This window comes from Sminthopsis crassicaudata, chromosome 1 (genome assembly GCF_048593235.1).
Source record: "Sminthopsis crassicaudata isolate SCR6 chromosome 1, ASM4859323v1, whole genome shotgun sequence".
In the NCBI taxonomy this organism is placed as follows: domain Eukaryota; kingdom Metazoa; phylum Chordata; class Mammalia; order Dasyuromorphia; family Dasyuridae; genus Sminthopsis; species Sminthopsis crassicaudata.
Window position 1 is genome coordinate 705,920,433 of NC_133617.1, and position 20,470 is coordinate 705,940,902.

The following is a 20,470-nucleotide window of genomic DNA, read 5'->3' on the forward strand; positions in this document are numbered from 1 at the left end:
TTAAAATCAAAATATATCAACAAAATTTACTAAAAAAAACATTAAAATTTTTTTCCTCCAGTCAGAATTATGACAGACGCCTTTTTCTTTCTTTCTTTCTTATACTGTAATGTTTTATATTTTGGTCAAGTATCTCTTTAGAGGTTAGTGTAACATATAGTGTAATCTACTGATTTAAATTTAATTTCTGCCAAATAACTTTTCAGTTTTCCCAGCAGTTAATATCAAATAGGAAGTCCTTTCCCCAGTAATTTATATTCATGAAAAGGAGTAGATGCTCATCAGTTGGGGAAAGGCTGAGCAAGCTGTAATACATGAAGGTAATGGAATATTATTGTTCTATAAAAAATGAACAAGCTGATTATAGAAAGACCTAGAAAGATTTACATGAACTGTTGCTGAACAAAATGAGCAGAACCAGGAATACACTGCACGCAATAATACTAAGAATGTGTGATAATCAACTATAAAAGGCTTGGTTCTTCTTAATGTTTCAGTGATTCAAAGCAATCCCAATAGATTTTGGACAGAAAATGCCATCTGCATCCAGAAAAAGATCTAAGGAGACAATGTAAATCAACACATCCTTTTTTTTTTCTTTCTTTCTGTTTTTTAATCTCTCCCATTGTTTTTCTTTTGCTCTAATTTTTCTCTCCCAACATGATTCATAAAGCAATGTGTAGTAAAAATGAACTTGCAAAAAATTCTAGTTGATGATTTTTTTATCAAATTCTGAGATAATATTTTCAATTGCTTCTGGTTTTTATTTGTCTCATTAGATCAGGAGCTTTCCTATTTTCTTTATACTTTTTAAAAAAATCCTCAGATATTTTTCACAAGAACTATAAGCTAGCCATACTTTTCTTATTTTTATTTGTGAAATTAAGTTTTTAATTTATATGAAGATATTTACATTTTCTCCTATTAAATTTCATCTTATGGAAGTTGAACTAATGTTTTAGATTGTTGAGATATTTTTAGATCCTAACATGAAGCATGTTAGCTCCCCCGCCCACCTTTGAGTCATCTGTATATTTTGACAAGTATGTCATCTATGACTTCATCCCAGTCATTGATAAAAAAGATTAAAACAGTACAGATCCAAAGAACATTTCACTAGAAAACTCCCTCCAAACTGACATGAAACTGTTAATAATTACTCTTTGGATAAGGTCACCCAACCAGTTCTGAATTCTCCTAACTGTTCCGTGTTGTCTACCTCAAAGAACTCTCTATTTTGTCTGAAGGACAGCATATCAGAGACTTTATCAAATGAGATCCAAAAATCCAATAAACTCTTAATGAAGTATCACTTTTATCTACCAGTCAAATATCTGTCAGATAAGATTAGTTCCATATGACTTTTTTTTAAATATTGAAATAAAAATTAAACTTTCTTATATCCCTTCAGTAATCTATCCTAGACTTTTGCTAAGAATATCTGGTTTATGATTTGAAGACTTTACTGAAAACTGGGATATTTTTTTTTCCTAATCTTTTGAACTATCCCCACCCCTTCCTCTCCAACACACAGTCACAGCTGGTTAGAAATTGAATCTTTCAGATAATATAAACAAAGTTTTTTTTAGATATTTATTTATTTATTTTTGCATCTGGGATCTAGTTCATTTAAGCCTGATATGTTGAATCTTGAATTATTTGGGCAGGTAGATATTCTCTTATTACCTCTCTATCACAGGCTTGAACTCTCTATTAGCCAATTCTGTTCTATCCTTTCTAATCTCCAAATCCTTCTCCTTGCTAGAGAAAACAGAAGCAATATATGAATTGAGGCTGCTTTTTTTTTTTTTTAATAGCACCCATATGGCACTTATCAGCTATTTCCTTTTACTGCTGTCATTTGTGTACATGAGACATATACCTTAATATCCCCTGTCTGTCTAACCCTTTGGTGTTACCATAACAGATGCACAATAAATACCTAATGAATGAATGCCCAACTCGATGCCCTGGAGTTAGTTCCTGCAAAAGCCCAACAAGCTTCTTAGATCTTTGGAGGAAAAAGCAAGAAGCTAGGATCTCAATTTTGACCTGAACTCTTCCCTTCTCTCTAACTCATCATACTTGCCATGCTTTCCTTCCACAAAGGAGATCTATTTTTCAGAGGAAGGACAAGAAGAGATCACAAGATATGAGGGGTAGCTCAAGCCATGATTCCTTTCATATCTTTCCTCTGACTGGAGATGATAATATAGGAGAAAGGGCTCTACTGTGAACCAGAAATAAATTGGAGAGAAGGGGGGGGAAAGGGAATTGAAGTAAGACTGCTTCTAGTTAGCAATTGGGTCAAGACACAAGCAAGTGATGCCCTACACACAGTTTTTGTGAGGCATGAGAATAAGAGAAACTGCTTCTAAATGGGGAGGGTTGGAAGGAAGGTGTTTTTGTGGGAGCTGTTGTAAAGATGGAAAGTTGGGGAGGTTCTTGTTGATGTTAAGGGGATGAATGGGCCCCTCAGTGTTGGAGCTGGTTGTCTGAAGGATGTCTTGTTAAGGTGGAAAACAATTCCTAGGATATGTGAGTGATGCTGGGTTAGGGAGAGTTAGAAAAAGGCTGATCTAGTGCTGTTCAGAACTTAAGTTTGCTAGGTATTAGTAGAAGTCCTGGATGTTTTCCTAGCATTGGCTAGAGGGCAATTTGGGGTGAAGATATATTCAATCAGTAGAAAATCAAAACAAATGTGATTGCAGTAATCTTCTTGAACATAGTATTGTCTGGTAGCCAGATAGGTGAAAAGTCTGGGGAAATCGACCTTCCTCACTTCAGTGAAGGATTCCCAAGCTCTTATGTAAGTGCTTAGTTGGCTGTGGACTCTGCTCCATGGAACAGAGTTCAGTTATCTTGGGTCTCTTTAGCTCCAATCCCAGGTTTCCTTGGCAGTTTGAACATAGCAGAGGGACAGCAGACATGGAGTAAGTGTCTGAGGGAGTGATGGTCAGAAATGGACTAGAATTAAAGACCCCTACTGAGGGAGGACTAAACCAAGAACAGGCTTAGGATCTGGGGTGGGTGAGTGGGACTATAGAACCAGATGTCTAAATTAGGAAATTTTATTTTCTAACTTGGAATTAGCTGCTGCTAGTAAAGTAGCTAAGCAATGAGCCCAGTTGTAGGAATGTCAGGCTAGGGGAGGGAGGTAGAAGAGGGGTCATGATGGTAGTAGATTGTTTCTCATGGTTTTGTTGCTATAGTGCCATTTAAAAAATGAATCCTAGAGCTTCCTTTGCTGGGGAGAGGTTGTGAGGAAGAGAAGTTTTACCTGAAATGAATGATCCTTGTTTTCTTTATAGGTCTCAACCAGAACAGCTGACCAGGATGGAATATGCAATGAAGTCTCTCAGCCTTCTTTCTCCAAAATCTCTTTCCAGGTAAGGCTTGTACCTATTCACCTTGCCAAATCAATTCCTAACATATATGACCACAAGAAGGCACATGGTCCTCTGGTACCTTATTTATGTTCTAATTCAAGCAAGATGAAGTTTACTATGGAAGTTTTCCTGAAATAAATCTGAAATAGACTTCAAAGGAAGGAAATGTTATTTGGCTGGGAGGAGGGGAAAGGTGGATAAAAGGTTGGAGAAGGAAGCAATTATAGAGAGAACTCATCTTTACTGTTTTATCTGGCTTTCCAGTTGGGTAGCAACAAATACCTCTATGATGACCCAGCAACTGTTGGCTGAAACCAGTTCCATGACCAAACCCCGTCCCTATCGTGTCACCAATGCCAGTCGGAGTATTCGGAAGGGGATTATGGCTGATAGTCTCTTAGACCTTAGCCACAAGGTGAGAAACCATGTCAGATAGAATTATCTATAGTTTCAATTAATTCATTTATGCTTTTAGAATATTGTCTCAGACTGACTTTCTAGGTTCTAGTCATGAGTACATCTCTATACACAAGGCAAGAGTGACCCACACCTACTTGAAACCCAAACCACCACAAACTAATCTGTTTCAGAATAGGAAGGAACCTTGGGAAGATTAATTTTAAAGCAATCTCTATTTCTCAGATTAAAAAAAAAAGTGAGCCTCATAGAATGGAAGAGATGTGTTTGAATTAATGTATACTTTGTCAGGCCTTCTTATCTTATGCTTCTGGGATACTTTCTCTTCTCAATTTTCCTTGTATGTTGAATATTCTCTATTTATTTTTCTTTATGAGCATCTTCTCCCTTGTAAGAGAGATTAGAGATTAGAGAAGAGTGACTAGAATTAGGAGATTGTTGTACACAGTAACAAAAAGATTATAAAATGATCAACTCTGATGGACATGGCTCTTTTCAACCATGAGGTGATTCAGGTCAATTCCAATAGACTTGTGACAGAAAGAGCCATCTGCACCAGAGAGAGGATTGTGGGGATTGATTTGTTTTGAAAATAAAAAGTTATTATTTTAAGAAATAATATATACAGAAAAAAAGATTAGAAAAGAAAGGGAAAGCAGCAATTTGGCAAAACTAATAAGCATATTAGGTATTTCACAATATGCACAGTATTCAATACACATAATACTCCTCCCTCCTCCAGCTTCCAAGGAAGAGAAGTGCATTTTTTCAGCTCTTCTCTACAACTAGGCTTAATCAAATAATTTCAGGGTTGAATTTTTTTCTTTTTTCCCCCCCATTTCAGTCATATGCATTTTTTCTTGCACCAAGTGATAAATCTTAGACTGTTCTTGTCTTTATTAGCCACACTGCCTTGAACAAAAATGCTGCTTAAATGTTAGAATTGAACTAGTGACAGAGATGAAATTGAGAACTCAAGTCTTCTGACTTTACTATTCCATTGTAAGTTTTTTTTAGGCATACTATTGCTGATAAAAGGGTAAGTCCCCTCCATGACTACAGGAAGAGAGCCCTCTGGTCAAAGTTAGGTACGAGGAGGAGACTGGAGAATTCCCTTTTTGACCAGAATTTTTTAACTTTTTGCAAGTGGTAGATCTCTATGGCAATCTAGTTAAACCTATGGATTCCTCAGAATAATTTTCTTAAATACATAAATACATGATTAAAAAGAAAATCAAGTATATTGAAATAGTTATCAAAAATTAAAAACAAATTTAAATCTTATGTGAAGAAATCTTAATTTGTCCCTTAAAAGGCTAGTTAGGTTGGGCAACTTTCTGAAATTTGTCAATATTTTCATCTAATAATCTGGCCCTGTTCCAAACACTATATAAATTACTTGTCCTTGGAATAATTCCGTATTAATTGTAGACCCCATGAACAAATTATCTTAGTCTAGTTTTCTGGTGGTGAAAAAAATATTATATGGAATAAATATTAAGAATAATTTAGATTAGGAGTCAAGGGACAAGTTCTGGTCCCAATTTTGTTCTGGTCATCAGTTGTGAGTCTAGGCAAGTAGCTCAAGCTCTGTGTACTTTGCACGTTTTCATCTGTGAAATTTGGAAAAAATTGGACTATAGTCAAATTCTCTTCTAGTTTTATAGCCTTATCCTCAAGTAGACAATTTCTGCCCAACTGGCTGGGATTAAAGAGGAGGCATATTTTAATTACCTCAAAGAATACTTTGTATAAACCTTGATTGTATCATGGTCCTCCTCTTCTTGGATCTTTGTGATCTTTTCCATCCCTAAAGATGTCAACTGGCTTAATTTCCACTTAATAGTCATTCTGTAGATCAGGGAGAGGGAACCCTTTTTTCTGACAAAGACCATTTGGATTCTTTTAACATAAATTGTGGGCTTTATAAAATTATCAACTTCTAGAACTCAAGCAGTGGAAGGTTATTGTACCTAGCTATCTACTCAGCATCAACTGTAGTTGGCTTGGTAAATGATTTTTTGGTCTTTATATGACATGAGAGCTAGACATTTCCACATCCCTGCTGTAAAAGTCTAGAGCTCTAGGGTTGGGAAGAAGAGGCCTGACCATTAGAAAAGGATTGTCAGTTTAAAGGTGTAAAGAAGCTTTTGAGGTCATCTAGTCCAAGACCCTCATCTTCCTAGTGGAGAAAACTAAGACCAATTGAAGTGACTTTTGAACCCCATCTGGTCTTAAATAAACCTTATAACCTCGGTTGCTGAAGTTGGATTAGATATTCTAAGGTCCCTTGCTGCTTTAGGTCTATGATTCTAAGTCAAGGGAAGATTTGAACCCAATTGCTAACTCCAAAACCAAAACCAAATACATTACATTGCCTCTTAGCTTTAAAGAAGAAATGACAAATGCCACATTATTCCTTTTTTCCCTTTTTTCTCCAGAGAATTCTTGCATACCCTCTTTCATCCTCATTCTATAAAATTTAGATGTAATTAAAAATAAAATTAATAAGGTCAATAATTGTGCTTCTTGCCTTCCTTTCAAATGGAGAAGACAAGGGAAAATAATTATCTACCTCCTTCCCCTGCTTCAGCAACCAAAATTAGTAAAGTCAATCTAGAGTTAAACTCCTTTAAAGCCTCTTCTAGACTACCAAAAAAGCACAAGACCTCAGCAAGTCTGGAGGTCTTCTAATTTGTCACTGTTTGATCTGTTGCCTTAAGGAGAATTCTCCCCATCTCCCTTTTCTTTTCCTCTTCCTGAGCTTCACTTGGACCCTTCAAGCATCACCTTAATGTGATTCTAGCAAACTCTGTTTTTGTTTAGGCAATACCAAAGATTCATACCAAAGCAAACTTGAGAGTTACTGAGGATCTGAAAGACTGAGTGACAATCACTGTTAGCATGGGGCTAGAGGCAATAATATCTTTTGGACTCCAGAAGCCTCTATAACAAGATAACTAGTTTGTCACAAACTGGTATCTATGTGACACAGTCATCAGTCAGTGATGACGGACTGCTTTTCTTCTGTCATATCCTTTAAGAATTTTTTTTTAAGAAGTCATGTTTGAAACTGTTGGTATAGGACAAAAGAACCTGAATTATTACATAATAAGACCAGTTTACAGCCTATGTCATATACTCTGCTTAGAAAGGCAGAAGCTTGTGATGTATCTTAAATCGTAACAGGAACACTTTCTAGCTGTGTGACCCTGGGCAAATCATTCAATCCCAATTGCCTCAGCAAAAATAAAACAAAATAATAGGGATGGCAATATCAATTTATATAACACTTTAAGGTTTGCAAAGTGCTTTATAAATTCTCATTTAGTTTATTCATAAGTATTATTATTATCTTCAGTTTACAGATGAAGAAACTGAGGCAATCTACAGGTATTCCTCAGAGTCGCACAGCTAGTTTACGTCTTGACTTAAGATCCAGGTTCTCTATTCACTGCATCACCTAGCTGCCTCTAGAAAAGTTATGGACAATTGTCCATAGTGAGATGAAGACAGTCAGATTGTAGGTCCTGAATTTCATTTTTTCCTGAGCAACTCTCCTAAATGTCCTTTGCAAAGTCAGTGTGAGTTCTAGGAAAAGAAGGAAAAGTAGATTTGTTTCTTTCTGTGCTACTTTCTATCTGTCTTGTGTTTTTCAAAATTGCCGTCCTGGTTAATTTAAGAGTTGTCTCCGAGGACCAAGCACATTCCCCACCCCACCCCAACCTTAAGCAAATACTGGCAACATTGTAAAGGTGCAGAAATAGAATTCAGATAATGATTCACTTCCTACTAAAAGAAACTTTGTCTATATTATTGAATCTGGTAACTTTGTTCAACTACTTAAACCACAAGTGGCCAGATGTGTTAAAATGAAGATAGATAGTAACAGTTGAGAAATCTATCTTGGATCCATCCCATTTCTGCCATTAACATGCTCTATTCCTTTTTCTCCCTTTAAGGGGCTGGTTATCTCTCTAATGCAAATACATAGCAGTCAGAACTATTTAAGACCTTATTATGTGAAATGACTATCATGTCAACTTAACGCCTACCTATGGACACGCCAAATTTTTGCATTAGACTAAAATTAAAATGATACAAGAATGTACTATAAGGAGGAGATGGGGGGAAATCCAGGAGACTAAAAGGCAGACACTGTTCTCCGTATTTGACTCCCTTTTTGGAAGCCACTAAACATATATGAGTTAATTTAGCAAAATATCAATAAGCAAGATTTTTATAAACTTAATTCATTTGTGTTTTTCTTTAAAGATAGCATGATAAGACATGGAAAATATATACTATTTAATATTGTTAAGGTTAAGAAGTCCTATCTTGGCTAGAAATTGTCTTAAAAGCTAGGTGGAATTTCTTTTTTTTTTAATTAATTTTATAATTATAACATTTTCTTTGACAGTACATATGCATAGGTAATTTTTTTTTACACCATTATCCCTTGTACTCCCTTCTATTCCAAATTTTTCCCCTCCTTCCCTCCACCCCCTCCCCTAGATGGCAGGCATTCCCATACATATTAAATATCTTATAGTATATGTTTGATACAATATATATGTGCAGAACCAAATTTTGTTGTTGTTGTTGTTATTGCAAAGGAAGAATTGTATTTGGGAAGGTAAAAAATAATCTGGGAAGAAAAAAAAATGTTCATTTCCCAGTGTTCCTTTTCTGGGGGTAGCTGATTCTGTCCATCATTGATCAATTGGAATTGGATTAGCTCTTCTCTATGTTGAAGATATCCACTTCCATCAGAATACATCCTTATACAGTATCATTGTTGAAGTGTATAATGATCTCCTAGTTCTGCTCATTTCACTCATAGGTGGAATTTCAAACATTCTAAAATACTGCCTTGAGCAGGGAAGGAATTTTAAGCATGATTCTTTGAAGTGTTAGCGAGCAATGTTATGGGCAATACTGTTTTCTATGATATACTCATTTCAATACTTTTTCTATGATATAGTAGTTTCATGTCTCATAACAGTCTGTAGTCAGCTGTTTGTTTTGCTTTTTGTGGATATCTAATTATATAGTTTATAGATGGTAATACCAGTTAACATTTATTTAATACCTATTTTCTGTGAAACTAAGTGCTTTACAAATATTACCTCATTTGATTCTCACAACAATCTTGAGCAGTTGGTGCACATTTTACAAATGAGAAAGTGAAGGTAAACTGTGGTTAATTGGTTTGCTCATAGTTACATAGCTAGTAAATGTCTGAGACTGAATTTGAATTCTCATCTTCTTGGCTCTAGGCCCAGGGCTCTATCCACTTTGGCACCTAGGTGATGGAAAACTTTAGAGCTGAGAGAAAAGTCTTAGAGACAATTTAGGGCCTGCTACTTTTCATCTTTCTACTCCTAGTACTTGGCTCTTATATTGAACTGAATTTCAGACTAGTTGATATCTTGACTTCTATTGAGGATGGGAAGGGAAGCAGGAGTGGAAAAGAGAAAAAAGGTCCAATCATCACAAATTATGCCTTTCTTTCCCTAGGTACAAGAAGCTCTGTCAGTGGTAGATACCTTCTCTCTGGTTCTGGAAGAAGATGGTACTATCATAGAAACAGAGGAATATTTCCAGACATTAAATGAAGGCTCAGTTTTCATGATCCTAGAGAAGGGGCAGAAATGGCAACCAACATCCAACCAGGTAAACCAAGTCAAGAGGATACAAGGGGATTAAAATTATCCCACCTACAATATAAGACTGAGACAGAGCTCTGAGCTAATGGCAGTTTATTAAAGGGTCCATGGTTCTCTCTAATGAAATGGACCACAGATCTTCCTCACAATCTGAGGTGCTCCTTCTTTCAGAAACCTATTTTTGTGGAGCTAGATATCTAGTCATTCAAGAACAACTATATTAAATATAGAATAATTATATCAATTGACATATGATACTTAAGCTAAAATAAGCAAAAGAATGTATCATCAGGGTCACAAGTTGGATGAAGTAAAAAATATCTGCTCATAAAATGAACAGGCTTCAGGGCAGCTAGGTGGTACAGTGGATTGAGCACTTGCCCTAAAGTCAGGAGGACTTAAGTTCAAATCTGGCCTCCAACACTTAACACTTCCTAGTTGTGTGACCCTGGGCAAGTCACTTAACCCCAATTGCCTCAGCCCCCAAAAAATAAATAAATAAAAATGATCAGGCTTCCCCTTAAGTTGGCAGGAGGAAATGGTAAAAGCTATCAGATTCACTGGTCATAAGATGGTCACCTGCTCCTAATGGACAAGAGATTGATATGGAAGTACAAAAATATTTTGGGGACTTTTAAGGTAGTTGTCTCTTCTTCTATGCAGAGCTTAATTACTATGACTAGGCAAAACAAGGGTGGACATTAACTTCCTATGATTAAGCAAGTGAATCTGCAGTTCACAGCTCTGGGGCCTTATATACAGAACAAACTTGATATGATTCTGTCAAATTGATTACTACTAATCAGAATAGAATAGGAATCTAAATGAGTTATTTCTCACCAAGGGAAAGAGAAGATGAAGCTCTAGTGGTGGCAGAAGCTATCTGCTAACCACTCTTATCCATATCTTAACTAATCAGCCTATTTCTCATGACCTGTAATGCTCATTTTAGGGGCCTGGATACCAGCTCTCCCTCTCTCCAAAACCCCTTAAGAGGATGGATGTGGCTTCTGTGACTTTTGACTTATACAAAGCAAGGCCAGATGACTTCATTGGCTGCCTGAACGTGAAAGCAACACTATATGGCAACTACACACTGTCCTATGATCTACAGTGCCCTGGGGCCAAGCGCATCATGAAGTGAGTAGCTTTGGGGAAGACAGCTCAGCTCCCTGAGCACATTCATCTACTTCAATAATCTGTTCTAACTTAGCTCAACAAGTATTTGCTCAGCTAACATGAACAGAATCCTATCCTAGATGCTGAGATACAAAAGCATAAGATATGGTCCCTAATCTAACTGTCTGGTCAAATGGAAGCCTTATTGTTTCTCGAACATGGCATCATATCTCCATGCCTTCCTCACCATCTCAGAACATCTTGATCCCTTTAAAGCTCAGCTCAGGAAGTAACTTCTATATGAGGTCCTTCTTGACTTCCTTCCAGCTGATTTATTTCTCTTCCTAATTGTTTTTGTTTAGTCATTTCAGTCATGTCCAATTCTTCATGACTCCATTTGACGTTTTCTTGGCAAATATATAGGAGTGGTTTGCCACTTCCTTTTCCAGTTTACTTTACAGATTAGGAAACTGAGGCAAGCAGAGTTAAGTAACTTTCCCAGGATCACATAGCTAGTAAGTGTCTGTGGCCAGATTTGAACTCAGAAGATGGGTCTTCCTGACTTCAGACCCTGACTCTATCCACTGTATCACCCAGCTGCTCCTTCCTTATACTTCTTTGCATTTTCCTATCTGTATACTTGTAGGCAGCTACATGGTGCAGTGAGTAGAGTGCTTGACTAAAGTCAGAGAGAACACAGTTCAAATCCTTCCTCAAATTCTAGATATGTGACCCTGGGAAAGTCACTTAAATTCTTAGCTTCAGTTTTCATGTCTGTAAAAATGGAGTAATAATAATATCCATATCATAGGTAGTTAGGATCAAAACATATGTAAAGTGCTTTACAAATCTTAAAGCACTATCTATGCACTGATGATGATAATGATGATGTGTTGTAGCCACTTAGTAAAATTAATCAATAGGCATTATGTGTCTACTATCACTTCCTTAAAATTAGGAACAGTTTGATTTGTCCTTGTATTTATAGTGTTTTATAATCAGTAGATACTCAATAAATATTTGAAAGAGTTTTACATTCTGATCAAAGAGACAAGGTGCTAATTCTTCCTGCTTGAGTACAACTACAGCCACAGAGGTGATTAAGGCAGCAAGTGCCTTAGATTAGCAAAGTCCAATTCAAACAGAAATGGGAACCACTAATCCATGGATAAGGATCTTTGCAGGCATTGATTAATTGATTAATATTGATTTAGTTTTAAAATATAATCTAATTTAGTTTAAAATATAATATTTTATTATATTTGTATTGATTTTATTAAATATTTCTTAAACATTTTAATTACATTCTGCAACCTGAAGTGTTAGTCTGCTGTCCACTTTTACCTTAGAGCACAGAAGGAGAGCTCCCTATGAGCTGGAGAAATAAATGGAAGAAAAAAAAAAAAGAAATGGAAGAAGATTCCCCTATAGAAGATGGTGTTCAAACTGTGCCTTAAACAGGAGTTAGGCAGATAAAATGAAAGGAGGGGCATATGAGAAATCTCCCCAAACCTGAGAAGTCTTTAGCATTAGAGATTCATAAATTACCTGAAGAAGGGCAGGAACAGGCCAAGGTAAATGACTGAATAGAAAACTATCCAGGAAGTTTCCTAAGCCTGGGTATTTGATTGGCACAAACAATCTATAGTACCAGTAAAGGAAATATAAATGAATGAGTATACTTCACTCATACATATACAGATTTGAATCTAGATGATGCTTTCATGAATATACAGTGCAGAACCATCACATCTAGTCCCCTCCTCCACTAGGCAGCTGTCTGTTTCCAGGAGACTACAAGATAACACATCATCAGTACAAAGTCTTCAATTATGCATGAAACAAAAATCATTAGCTGCTTACATAGAAGCAGGGCTCCTGTCCATCAGCATCCCTTAACTCTCTGTGGTTTTTATATCATTTTTTTTTAATTAAAGCTTTTTATTTACAAGATATATGCATGGGTAATTTTTCAGCATTGACCCTTGCAAAACCTTTTGTTCCAACTTTTCCTTCCTTCCCCCCACCCCCTCCCCCAGATGGCAGGTAGACCAATACTTGTTAAATATGTTAAAGTATAAGTTAAATACAATATATGTATACATAGCCTTACAGTTATTTTGCTGCACAAGAAAAATTTGACTTAGAAATAAGGTAAAATTAACCTAAGAAGGAAATAAAAAATGTAAGCAGACAAAAACAGAGGGATTGGGAATGCTATGTAGTGATTCACACTCATTTCCCAGAGTTCTTTTGCTGGGTGTAGCTGGTTCTATTCATTATGGAACAAATGGAACTGATTTGGTTCATTTCATTGTTGAAGAGAGTGTGGCTTTTACTTCTTTCTGTTCTACAACCTGAGAACTTCCACCATGTAATCTTGGCTGCTCCCTTAATCTTATTTCCTCCCTTCATATAGGCCTGAGCATAGCCTACTTCAAAAGCTGTGGGATTTCTTATTCCCTTCTTCCCATAAGAGCCTAGTTGACTCCTTGGCTTCTAAAAGCTTCCTAGAAGTCATTTATCTCTATCATTATTCCAGAATATGCAGGATGTCACTTGAAAGTTTTCCTTTGTGTCCAGGCCAAGGAAATATTTACATTGCCTGGTTGAAAGAGCAGTAACTAGGAAGTTTGGGGTCCCAAAGACTAGACTCAAATTTGCTTGATGAAAATAAAATTGCACCTTAAGTTGGATATTAATATTCCACTAATGCCTGAAGATTTCTCTCTATCCAGAATAGTTTATGCTCTGTTGTCTCTGTCTCTGTCTTTGTGTGTGTGTGTGTGTGTGTGTGTGTGTGTGTGTGTGTGTCTGTCTCTCTTGCTCTGTGGGTGTGTATGTGTGATAGATCCCTTTGGTGAAGCCTATGGACCCTTTCTTAGAATAATGTTTTTAAGAGAATAAAATAAATATATGATTATAAAGAAAACCAATCATATTGAAATAGTTTTAAAAATATTAAAAACAGGTTCATGGACCTCCAGGTTAAGAATCCCTGATTTAAGGAAGACTGGGAAGGAAAGATTTAATGTAGCTCAGTTAAAGATTACAAACAGTTAGTCAGCAAGCATTTATTAAATGTTCAGTTGTAGAGGGCTGAAACTCTGAGTTGATGCACTGAGGTGGAACAACTGAGACTTAAGGCTAATTACCGATTGGATAATACTCTATTAGCATATGCTTGGAAAATGGCCCTTCCCACTATTCTGTGCTGGTTCAATCATTTGGTGTATACAGAGAATTGTGGGAAGGATTAGGGGGGTGAAGTAAAATAAGCCAGACTCACTTTGGTGGTAGAGGAGGAAAAGGAAGGTCACAGATATCCAGTGTCCATTCCTTTCACTTCTACCCCTAAAGACCAAGAATAAAGACCAAGGACTTTTGCTTATCCTGATTCTGGATGATTCTAAGATATCCAGGGTGCTAACTCGGTCGTCACATTCAGTATGTGCCAGGCAATATGCAAAGTGTCAGAGATACAAAGAAAAGCAAAAACAGTTCCTGATCTTGTGGAGCTTACATGCTAATGAGGGAGACAACATGCAAACAACTAGCATTAAGTGGGAGATGGCGATAACCAGTGAAAATACAGAGAATTGGAAGATGGAGAATCTTATGCAAGGGAAGGTTGTGCCAAATCACCTGCCTTACTTTCCCCCCTACTGTCATCTGGGTCCAGTAGCAGTATACAGATCAGAATGACAGGAGATGACCCTGGATGCAGTAGGAGACCTCGGCCTTTTTCAGCTAAGGTCTTTTAACAGGTCTGAGTTTGACTGAGGCAACACCAATTCATTCAGTGATTAAGGCTAGGTAAGAAATGAGATCCCCTTTGAGAAGGAAGGACAAACAACTTCTGTGAGTAGGAGTAAGAATTCTTTCTTTCCCTCCCCTCCTCTTCTCATCCTATCCCTTCCCTTCCTTCTGACCACATAGAGTATCATAGCCTTACCTGAGGGTGTTTTTCTCAAAGGAATATAAATTTTAATCACTAAAACCTCACAAGATCTCTTGGGGTTTACAATTTAGGTCCATGCTTTAAACCCTAAACCAACCCTAACTTGGTCATTGTTTGGGTTCTGATTGGCTCAGGGTGAAGATAAATAGCAATTATTTCTATTTAGGTCAGAAATTCAGGTCTTCCCCTCCCAGATTGTTTGCTTGTTATTGTAGTTGCTGTTTGCCTAGGTAAAAATCATTCTCTGTCTCATTTCTAACCTAGCCTTAATCACTGACTGAATATTGCCTCAAACTGAGATCTGTTAGAGACCTTAGCTGAAAAAGACCAAGGTCTCCCACTGCCTCCAGAGCCATCTCTAGTCATCTTGCTTTATATCTGGCCACTGGATCCAGATGGCTCAGGAAAAGAAAGTAAGGCAGGTGACCTTGCACAGCCCTCTCTCACTTAAATCCAGTTCATTTGCATAGCCTGACATGACCTTCCTGATGCCTTGGTGATTTTTGAGAATGAAGAACAAACAGCAATGATCCATACAGCTATTCTGCCTGGTGGTGAGAGATTTAGGGGTTGAGGATGATGTTCAGGAGGAAGATGGTGTCCCTGATGATAATAAGGAACATGAAAGAAGGAAGGTTTGGGCACAAAGATGATGAGTTAATTTTGGACATGTTGAATTTAAGATGTCTGACACAGGACATCCAGTTCAAGCTGTCCAGTCTTGGGATGCAAGACTGCAGATCAGAAGGGAGGTCAGGGCTAGATCAACAGCTCTCAGACATGTTCTGAAGTGGTTTTCCCTCCTTCTAAAGTTACCCTTCAAGTAATCAAATGCCTTTTCCTCCTTTTTCCTCTCTACCCTCTCTATACAGGGAAGCTCTCCGATGTGCTCTCTTCAGCATGCAGGCCACTGGTCATGTCCTTCTGGGGACCTCCTGCTTCATGCAACGTCTCCTTGAAGACACAGAGAAGCAGCAATCTCTGGAGGATGGGGTGTCATCTCTCCCAATGAAGCTCATAGTCCCTTCCCTTATGAAAATGCTACAGTGAAGCCTCAGTTCAAACTGAACTGCAGAGAGAGAATCTAGAGTGCTTTGAATTAATGGTAATATTTTCACCAGGATTTCTGCCAGTCTTCTAGCCAATCTTTCCACCCTTCCACCATTACACCACAAAGTCAGAGGAAGAGTGGAAGCAACAGGTGTAGACTGAAGGGAAAGCTGGGGGCTTTCTTGTGCCCTTTCTCCCAACTCTCCTCCAAAGAATTTGGCCCACATTTTAGCTGGGTGAACTGTGGTGTAGGTCACAGTCCTCTGGAATCCATGATCACTGTACTACTTTCCCTGCTCTTGCCTCACTCCAGAATTGCCCTGTTTTGTCATAAATTAACCTACTATTGTGGGACACATTTGTAATATGTAACTTATGTAAATTATAGCTTCCTTGTCTCTTTTTCTTGCCAACTTGGTGCAATCTACAGGGTTGGGTGATTATGTAGGCAGAGGCCCATAGACTGTAAATTCAACAGCTGCATAAATTGGGATCACTGGCTGAGCCACTGAAATGAGAGCTGGAATTTGGGGAGTTTGAAAAAGAGGAGACTGGATCAGCTTCTTACCATTTCCATTCCTTGAAGTGATGTACTTAAGATGTTAAGTTTAACAATATCATTAAACATGGTAGGAAAAGAGAGCCCACTCACAAAACAAGTGTTTCAAAGCAGCTTTATGATAAGATTTTTTTGTGTGACTAGATGAAGACTGAGTAGGATGCTGTAGTGCTTATCATCTGTGTCTAGATTGGGGGGACAGTGTGACTCCTCTCCAGTTTGAGGTGGTATGAGAATGTCAAAGATAGTGCCCCAGACTTGTATGAACTGATGAAGAATGAATTGAGCAGAGTCAGGAGAATAATTTATCCAATAACAGCAATATTGAAGAAAAAAATTTGAAAGATTTGATCTGAAAATAAAATAAAACTTAATCAGTTTTGTTTAAATGCTTGACAACAATAAAATTGCTTCCTCGCTTTCCTTTTTTGTTTATGGGGAAAAGTTCTATCTCAGATGGGTTAAAGATATACTATTGTGGGTGGGTGGCAAAAATTTCTAGGAACGTAATGCATACAGAGGAAGGTAAGGTGTTATTTGCTAAATTCTCTTTATAAATCTAGATTGTGGGACCTTTGAGTGACACTTGGGTGGAGGGGCCACCTAGATGTCTCAGTGGATAGAGCACTGGCCCTGAAGCCAGGAGGACCTGAGTGACACTGGAAATGACCTTTGATTTACTCAAGATTATTTAAGAAGGGAGATATGGCTGCTCTCATCCATGCCCTCAGAGGCTTTGAGTTTCTATAGCTCTATCAGGACATTTCAAGTCTATGGGCAAAATGTAGAAGATATTATTAACTGGTTTTGGGAGATAGCAAAAGGCAAGAGACAATTACTGCAAGAGTTTACCAACTAACTAGCAAGATGTAGGAAAGGGGTTTGGTTTGCCTTTCAGAAAGTAAATAAAAACCTTAGAGAGATACTCATGGTATTCCCTTAACTCATACCTTAGTTCCTTCCCACACATACTTTAGGATACTATATGTGAAATGCCAATTCAGATACACATAAGTTCTAACAAAGAAGAAAAGTCTTATAGGTCTGTGGATAAATGTGTGTGGGTATTTATATTCTACAGGGAAAAGTATGAATTATTAGCATAAAAACTTTACCAATACAAACTAGAATTTTCTATGCAATTTATAATGTAACTTGTCTAGAGCAGGGAGAGCCAATATGTTTCAGCAGGGACTTTGAACCCAGGTCTTCCTGCCTGTGAAGTTGATTTTCTGTTATAATTTGCTGTCTCTGTTCTATGACAAGCAATACTGATTTGATCCATTTATATTCCTTAAGAGATGAAAGAATAGCATTTAAAGTTATAAAATTTAGGTGGCGCAGTGGATAGAGCTACCAGCCTTGAATTCAGGAGGACCTGAGTTCAAATCTGATCTCAGACACTTAACACTTCCTAGCTGTGTGACCCTGGGCAAGTTACTTAACCCCAGCCTCAGGAAAAAATAAATAAAGTTATGAAATTCCAAGAAGAAAAGTATAATTGGGAGTACAAAATTACAGGAACCTGGTGTGATGGTCTGGATGCAGCAATTTAAGTTTTGCTATGCCAAACCCCATGAATTAAATGGTTTTAGGGTAGATTATTTGGGCACTAAATGGTACCAAGGATAGAGCACTGACCTTGGAGTCAAGAAAATTATCTTCACAAATTCAAATCCAGTCTCAGACACTTACTAGCTATGTGACCCTGGGCAACTTATTTAACTCAGATACCTTAATTCCTTATTTATAAAATGAACTGGAGAAAGAGCAAAACCATTCCAGTATCTTTGCCAAAAAAAAAAAAAAAAATCTAACCCAGCAATGAAGTCAAATCATCTGGGGAAACCTGGAGTGATCAGAGAAGCACTGAGCTTTGCCTGGGATTCAAGGCTAGAAGAGAAGGGGAGGCAGGAAAGAGAAGATCAATTTGTTAAGAGCAGTGGGTATCTAAGCCAGAAAATGTCCTGTGTCAGTTTAGCTATCTGTGCAATGGAAGCAATTTCCTGTTCCATTTTCATGTTGTGGTAATAGCTGAATGAGTTGAGTGCTTTTAGCTCCAGGAAGTTTGTCAGAAGTAAATAAGTACCCTCATCTTGATGACTGCTCTTAACAGTGCACTGAGGCTGCATTGATCAGGTTTCCCATCTTTCGATATTTTCCTTTATGCTACTGTGGTCATTGTGCCCATTCTTTTGATTTTTCTCACTTCTGTTTATATCAATTCAAATAAGTCTTTCCAAACTTCTCTGAATTATTTATATTGATTATGTATTATAACACAATACCATTCCATTCCTTGAACTTTCATGAACTGGATACAAATCATTGTTAGAATAGAAAGAATATAGGACATTAGAGTCAAAATCCAGGTTCTATCAATAACTAGCCCTGTGTCTAACCATTAACTAGCAAGTTATAACCTTTTCATCAAGGCCATATAGATTTTCATGAAGAGTAGAGTAATAAGATATGTAAATGATTATGTTATAAGAAATGTCAAACAGGATGATTTCAGAAAAACCTGGAAAGACTTAAATGAATTGATGCAAAGTAGGAAGAACCAGGAGAATATTGTACATAGTAACAATAATATTGTATGAAGAATAATTCTAAATGATTCAGCTATTCTTAGTAATGCAACAATCCAAGGACTAATAATGAAGTGTACTATCTGCCTGCAGAGAAAGAAATATTTTTAAAAATTTGGACTGAAGCATGCTATTCTTCACTTTTTCTTTCATTCTTTTTGAGTCTTCTTGTACAAAATGACTAATATAGAAATGTTTTACATGATTGTACATGTATTACCTATATACTGATTGCTTATCATGTTAGGGATAAGGAGGGGAGGAAGGGAGGGATAAAATGTATAACTCAGTTGAAAAAAAATTTAATTGCATTAGTAATTGAGGAAAATAAAATATTACATATTAAAAAATAAATCTCAGCTAAAGTCTCAAAAACAAAGAAGGCATGTAAAATGTTATATGAATGTGAACAGTTATGTTTCTGAAGTATATGTAAATAAGCAAAAGGCTAGCCAAAGTATACAAGGCAGATGTTTTAGTAAAGAAGAAATTGTTCTCTTAAATCAGCAGTGTTAAACTCAAATCCCTGCAGATTGCATATTGACTTAGAAAACCACACACTAATATTATTTATGTTGTATTTGTATTTAATTTGTTAAACATTTTCTAATTACATTTTAATCTCTTTTTGGCTACATTTGAGAGTTTTGTAGGCTGCTTATGGATTCATCAGCTCTAATTCATCTATTTTGCCAATTTGGAAATTTACAGATGGGTCAGCTCCAGTCCCTTTTAAAGCAGAACCCCTTTTTTCTGTTTTTCCCATTATATTGCCCTGGGTTATTGGAATGACCTGTATTTAGCTAAACTATAAACTGGTTTCAAGGAAAGAACCCTGGATTTAGAAATTCGAAGACTTTACTACTGATTAAGTTTATATTTGTTGTTTTCCCCCTTAAAAATGTGAAAACCTTAGAAGGAGACAGTCTTGCTTTTCTGTTTGTATCCTCAGCACTTAGTCCTGTATTTTCACATAGTAAGCCCTTAATAAATATTTAATTCAACTCTCCATTCAGTGATGCTAAAGAAGAGTCATCAATTTTCATAGCTTCAATTCCTTTACCTCTAAAATGAAGGTAATCATGAGTGATCTATCTACTTCAAAGGGTTGTGGGGATCAAATGAGACACCTTTAAAGTGCCATATAAAGTGTCATTTGCAATCACCCTATTCTGCAGGTCTGCTTACTTGTTTAGAGGATTGCTTTATTTTTTGTGGGTAGGAGAGGGAATTGGGGAAGATGTTAAACAGAAAAACAAGGTCTTTCACATTCTAACATAATGTCATTGATGAGGTCCCTCAGTAACTGGGTGGAGTTGGCTGAGAAAAACTGTACCACTGATGGAATTGTTCTCTGGAGTAGACGAAAAGGCTCTGGTAGAAATCAGTTTGGCTTACTGGGTCCACCCTCTGAGGAGGTCCTCCAGTGAGAAATCCAAATTATGTCACACCCCTGAGGTTCACCCACTGTGGGGGTCATGGGAAGCCCCACTTTGTGTAAGAAATCCCAGTCATGTCCCTGAAGTTAAATTTTCCTATAAATCTGCTTGTGGCCCACACCATCTTGGCTCCACTCTTTTGGGTCAGTCCATAGAGACACTCCGTCTTGTGGTCTCTTTCCCTTTACCCCTTACCCATGCCACATGGTATCTCTCCTAACCCCACTATGCTTCATGGTGTCTCTCTTCTCAAACTCCATTTCTCTTTTTATTTCT

The 20,470-nt window shown here is 37.1% G+C and overlaps 1 protein-coding gene across 2 annotated transcripts in view; it reads left to right on the forward strand.

Moving 5' to 3' along the window:
- The window catches only part of CIDEC (cell death inducing DFFA like effector c), a 33,066-nt gene extending 16,546 nt beyond the window's left edge, over positions 1-16,520 (forward strand). The window contains exons 1-6 of one of the 2 annotated variants that reach the window (XM_074284014.1): positions 2,865-2,933; positions 3,312-3,389; positions 3,654-3,804; positions 9,327-9,482; positions 10,428-10,615; positions 15,428-16,516. In XM_074284014.1, the coding sequence (XP_074140115.1) occupies positions 2,929-2,933; positions 3,312-3,389; positions 3,654-3,804; positions 9,327-9,482; positions 10,428-10,615; positions 15,428-15,605 (756 nt within the window). In that variant the 5' untranslated portion in view covers positions 2,865-2,928 and the 3' untranslated portion in view covers positions 15,606-16,516. Of the gene's footprint in view, positions 1-2,864; positions 2,934-3,311; positions 3,390-3,653; positions 3,805-9,326; positions 9,483-10,427; positions 10,616-15,427 lie in introns of those variants that run through there. The other variant, XM_074284015.1, reaches the window with a different exon arrangement.
- The last annotated feature ends 3,950 nt before the right edge of the window (positions 16,521-20,470 follow it).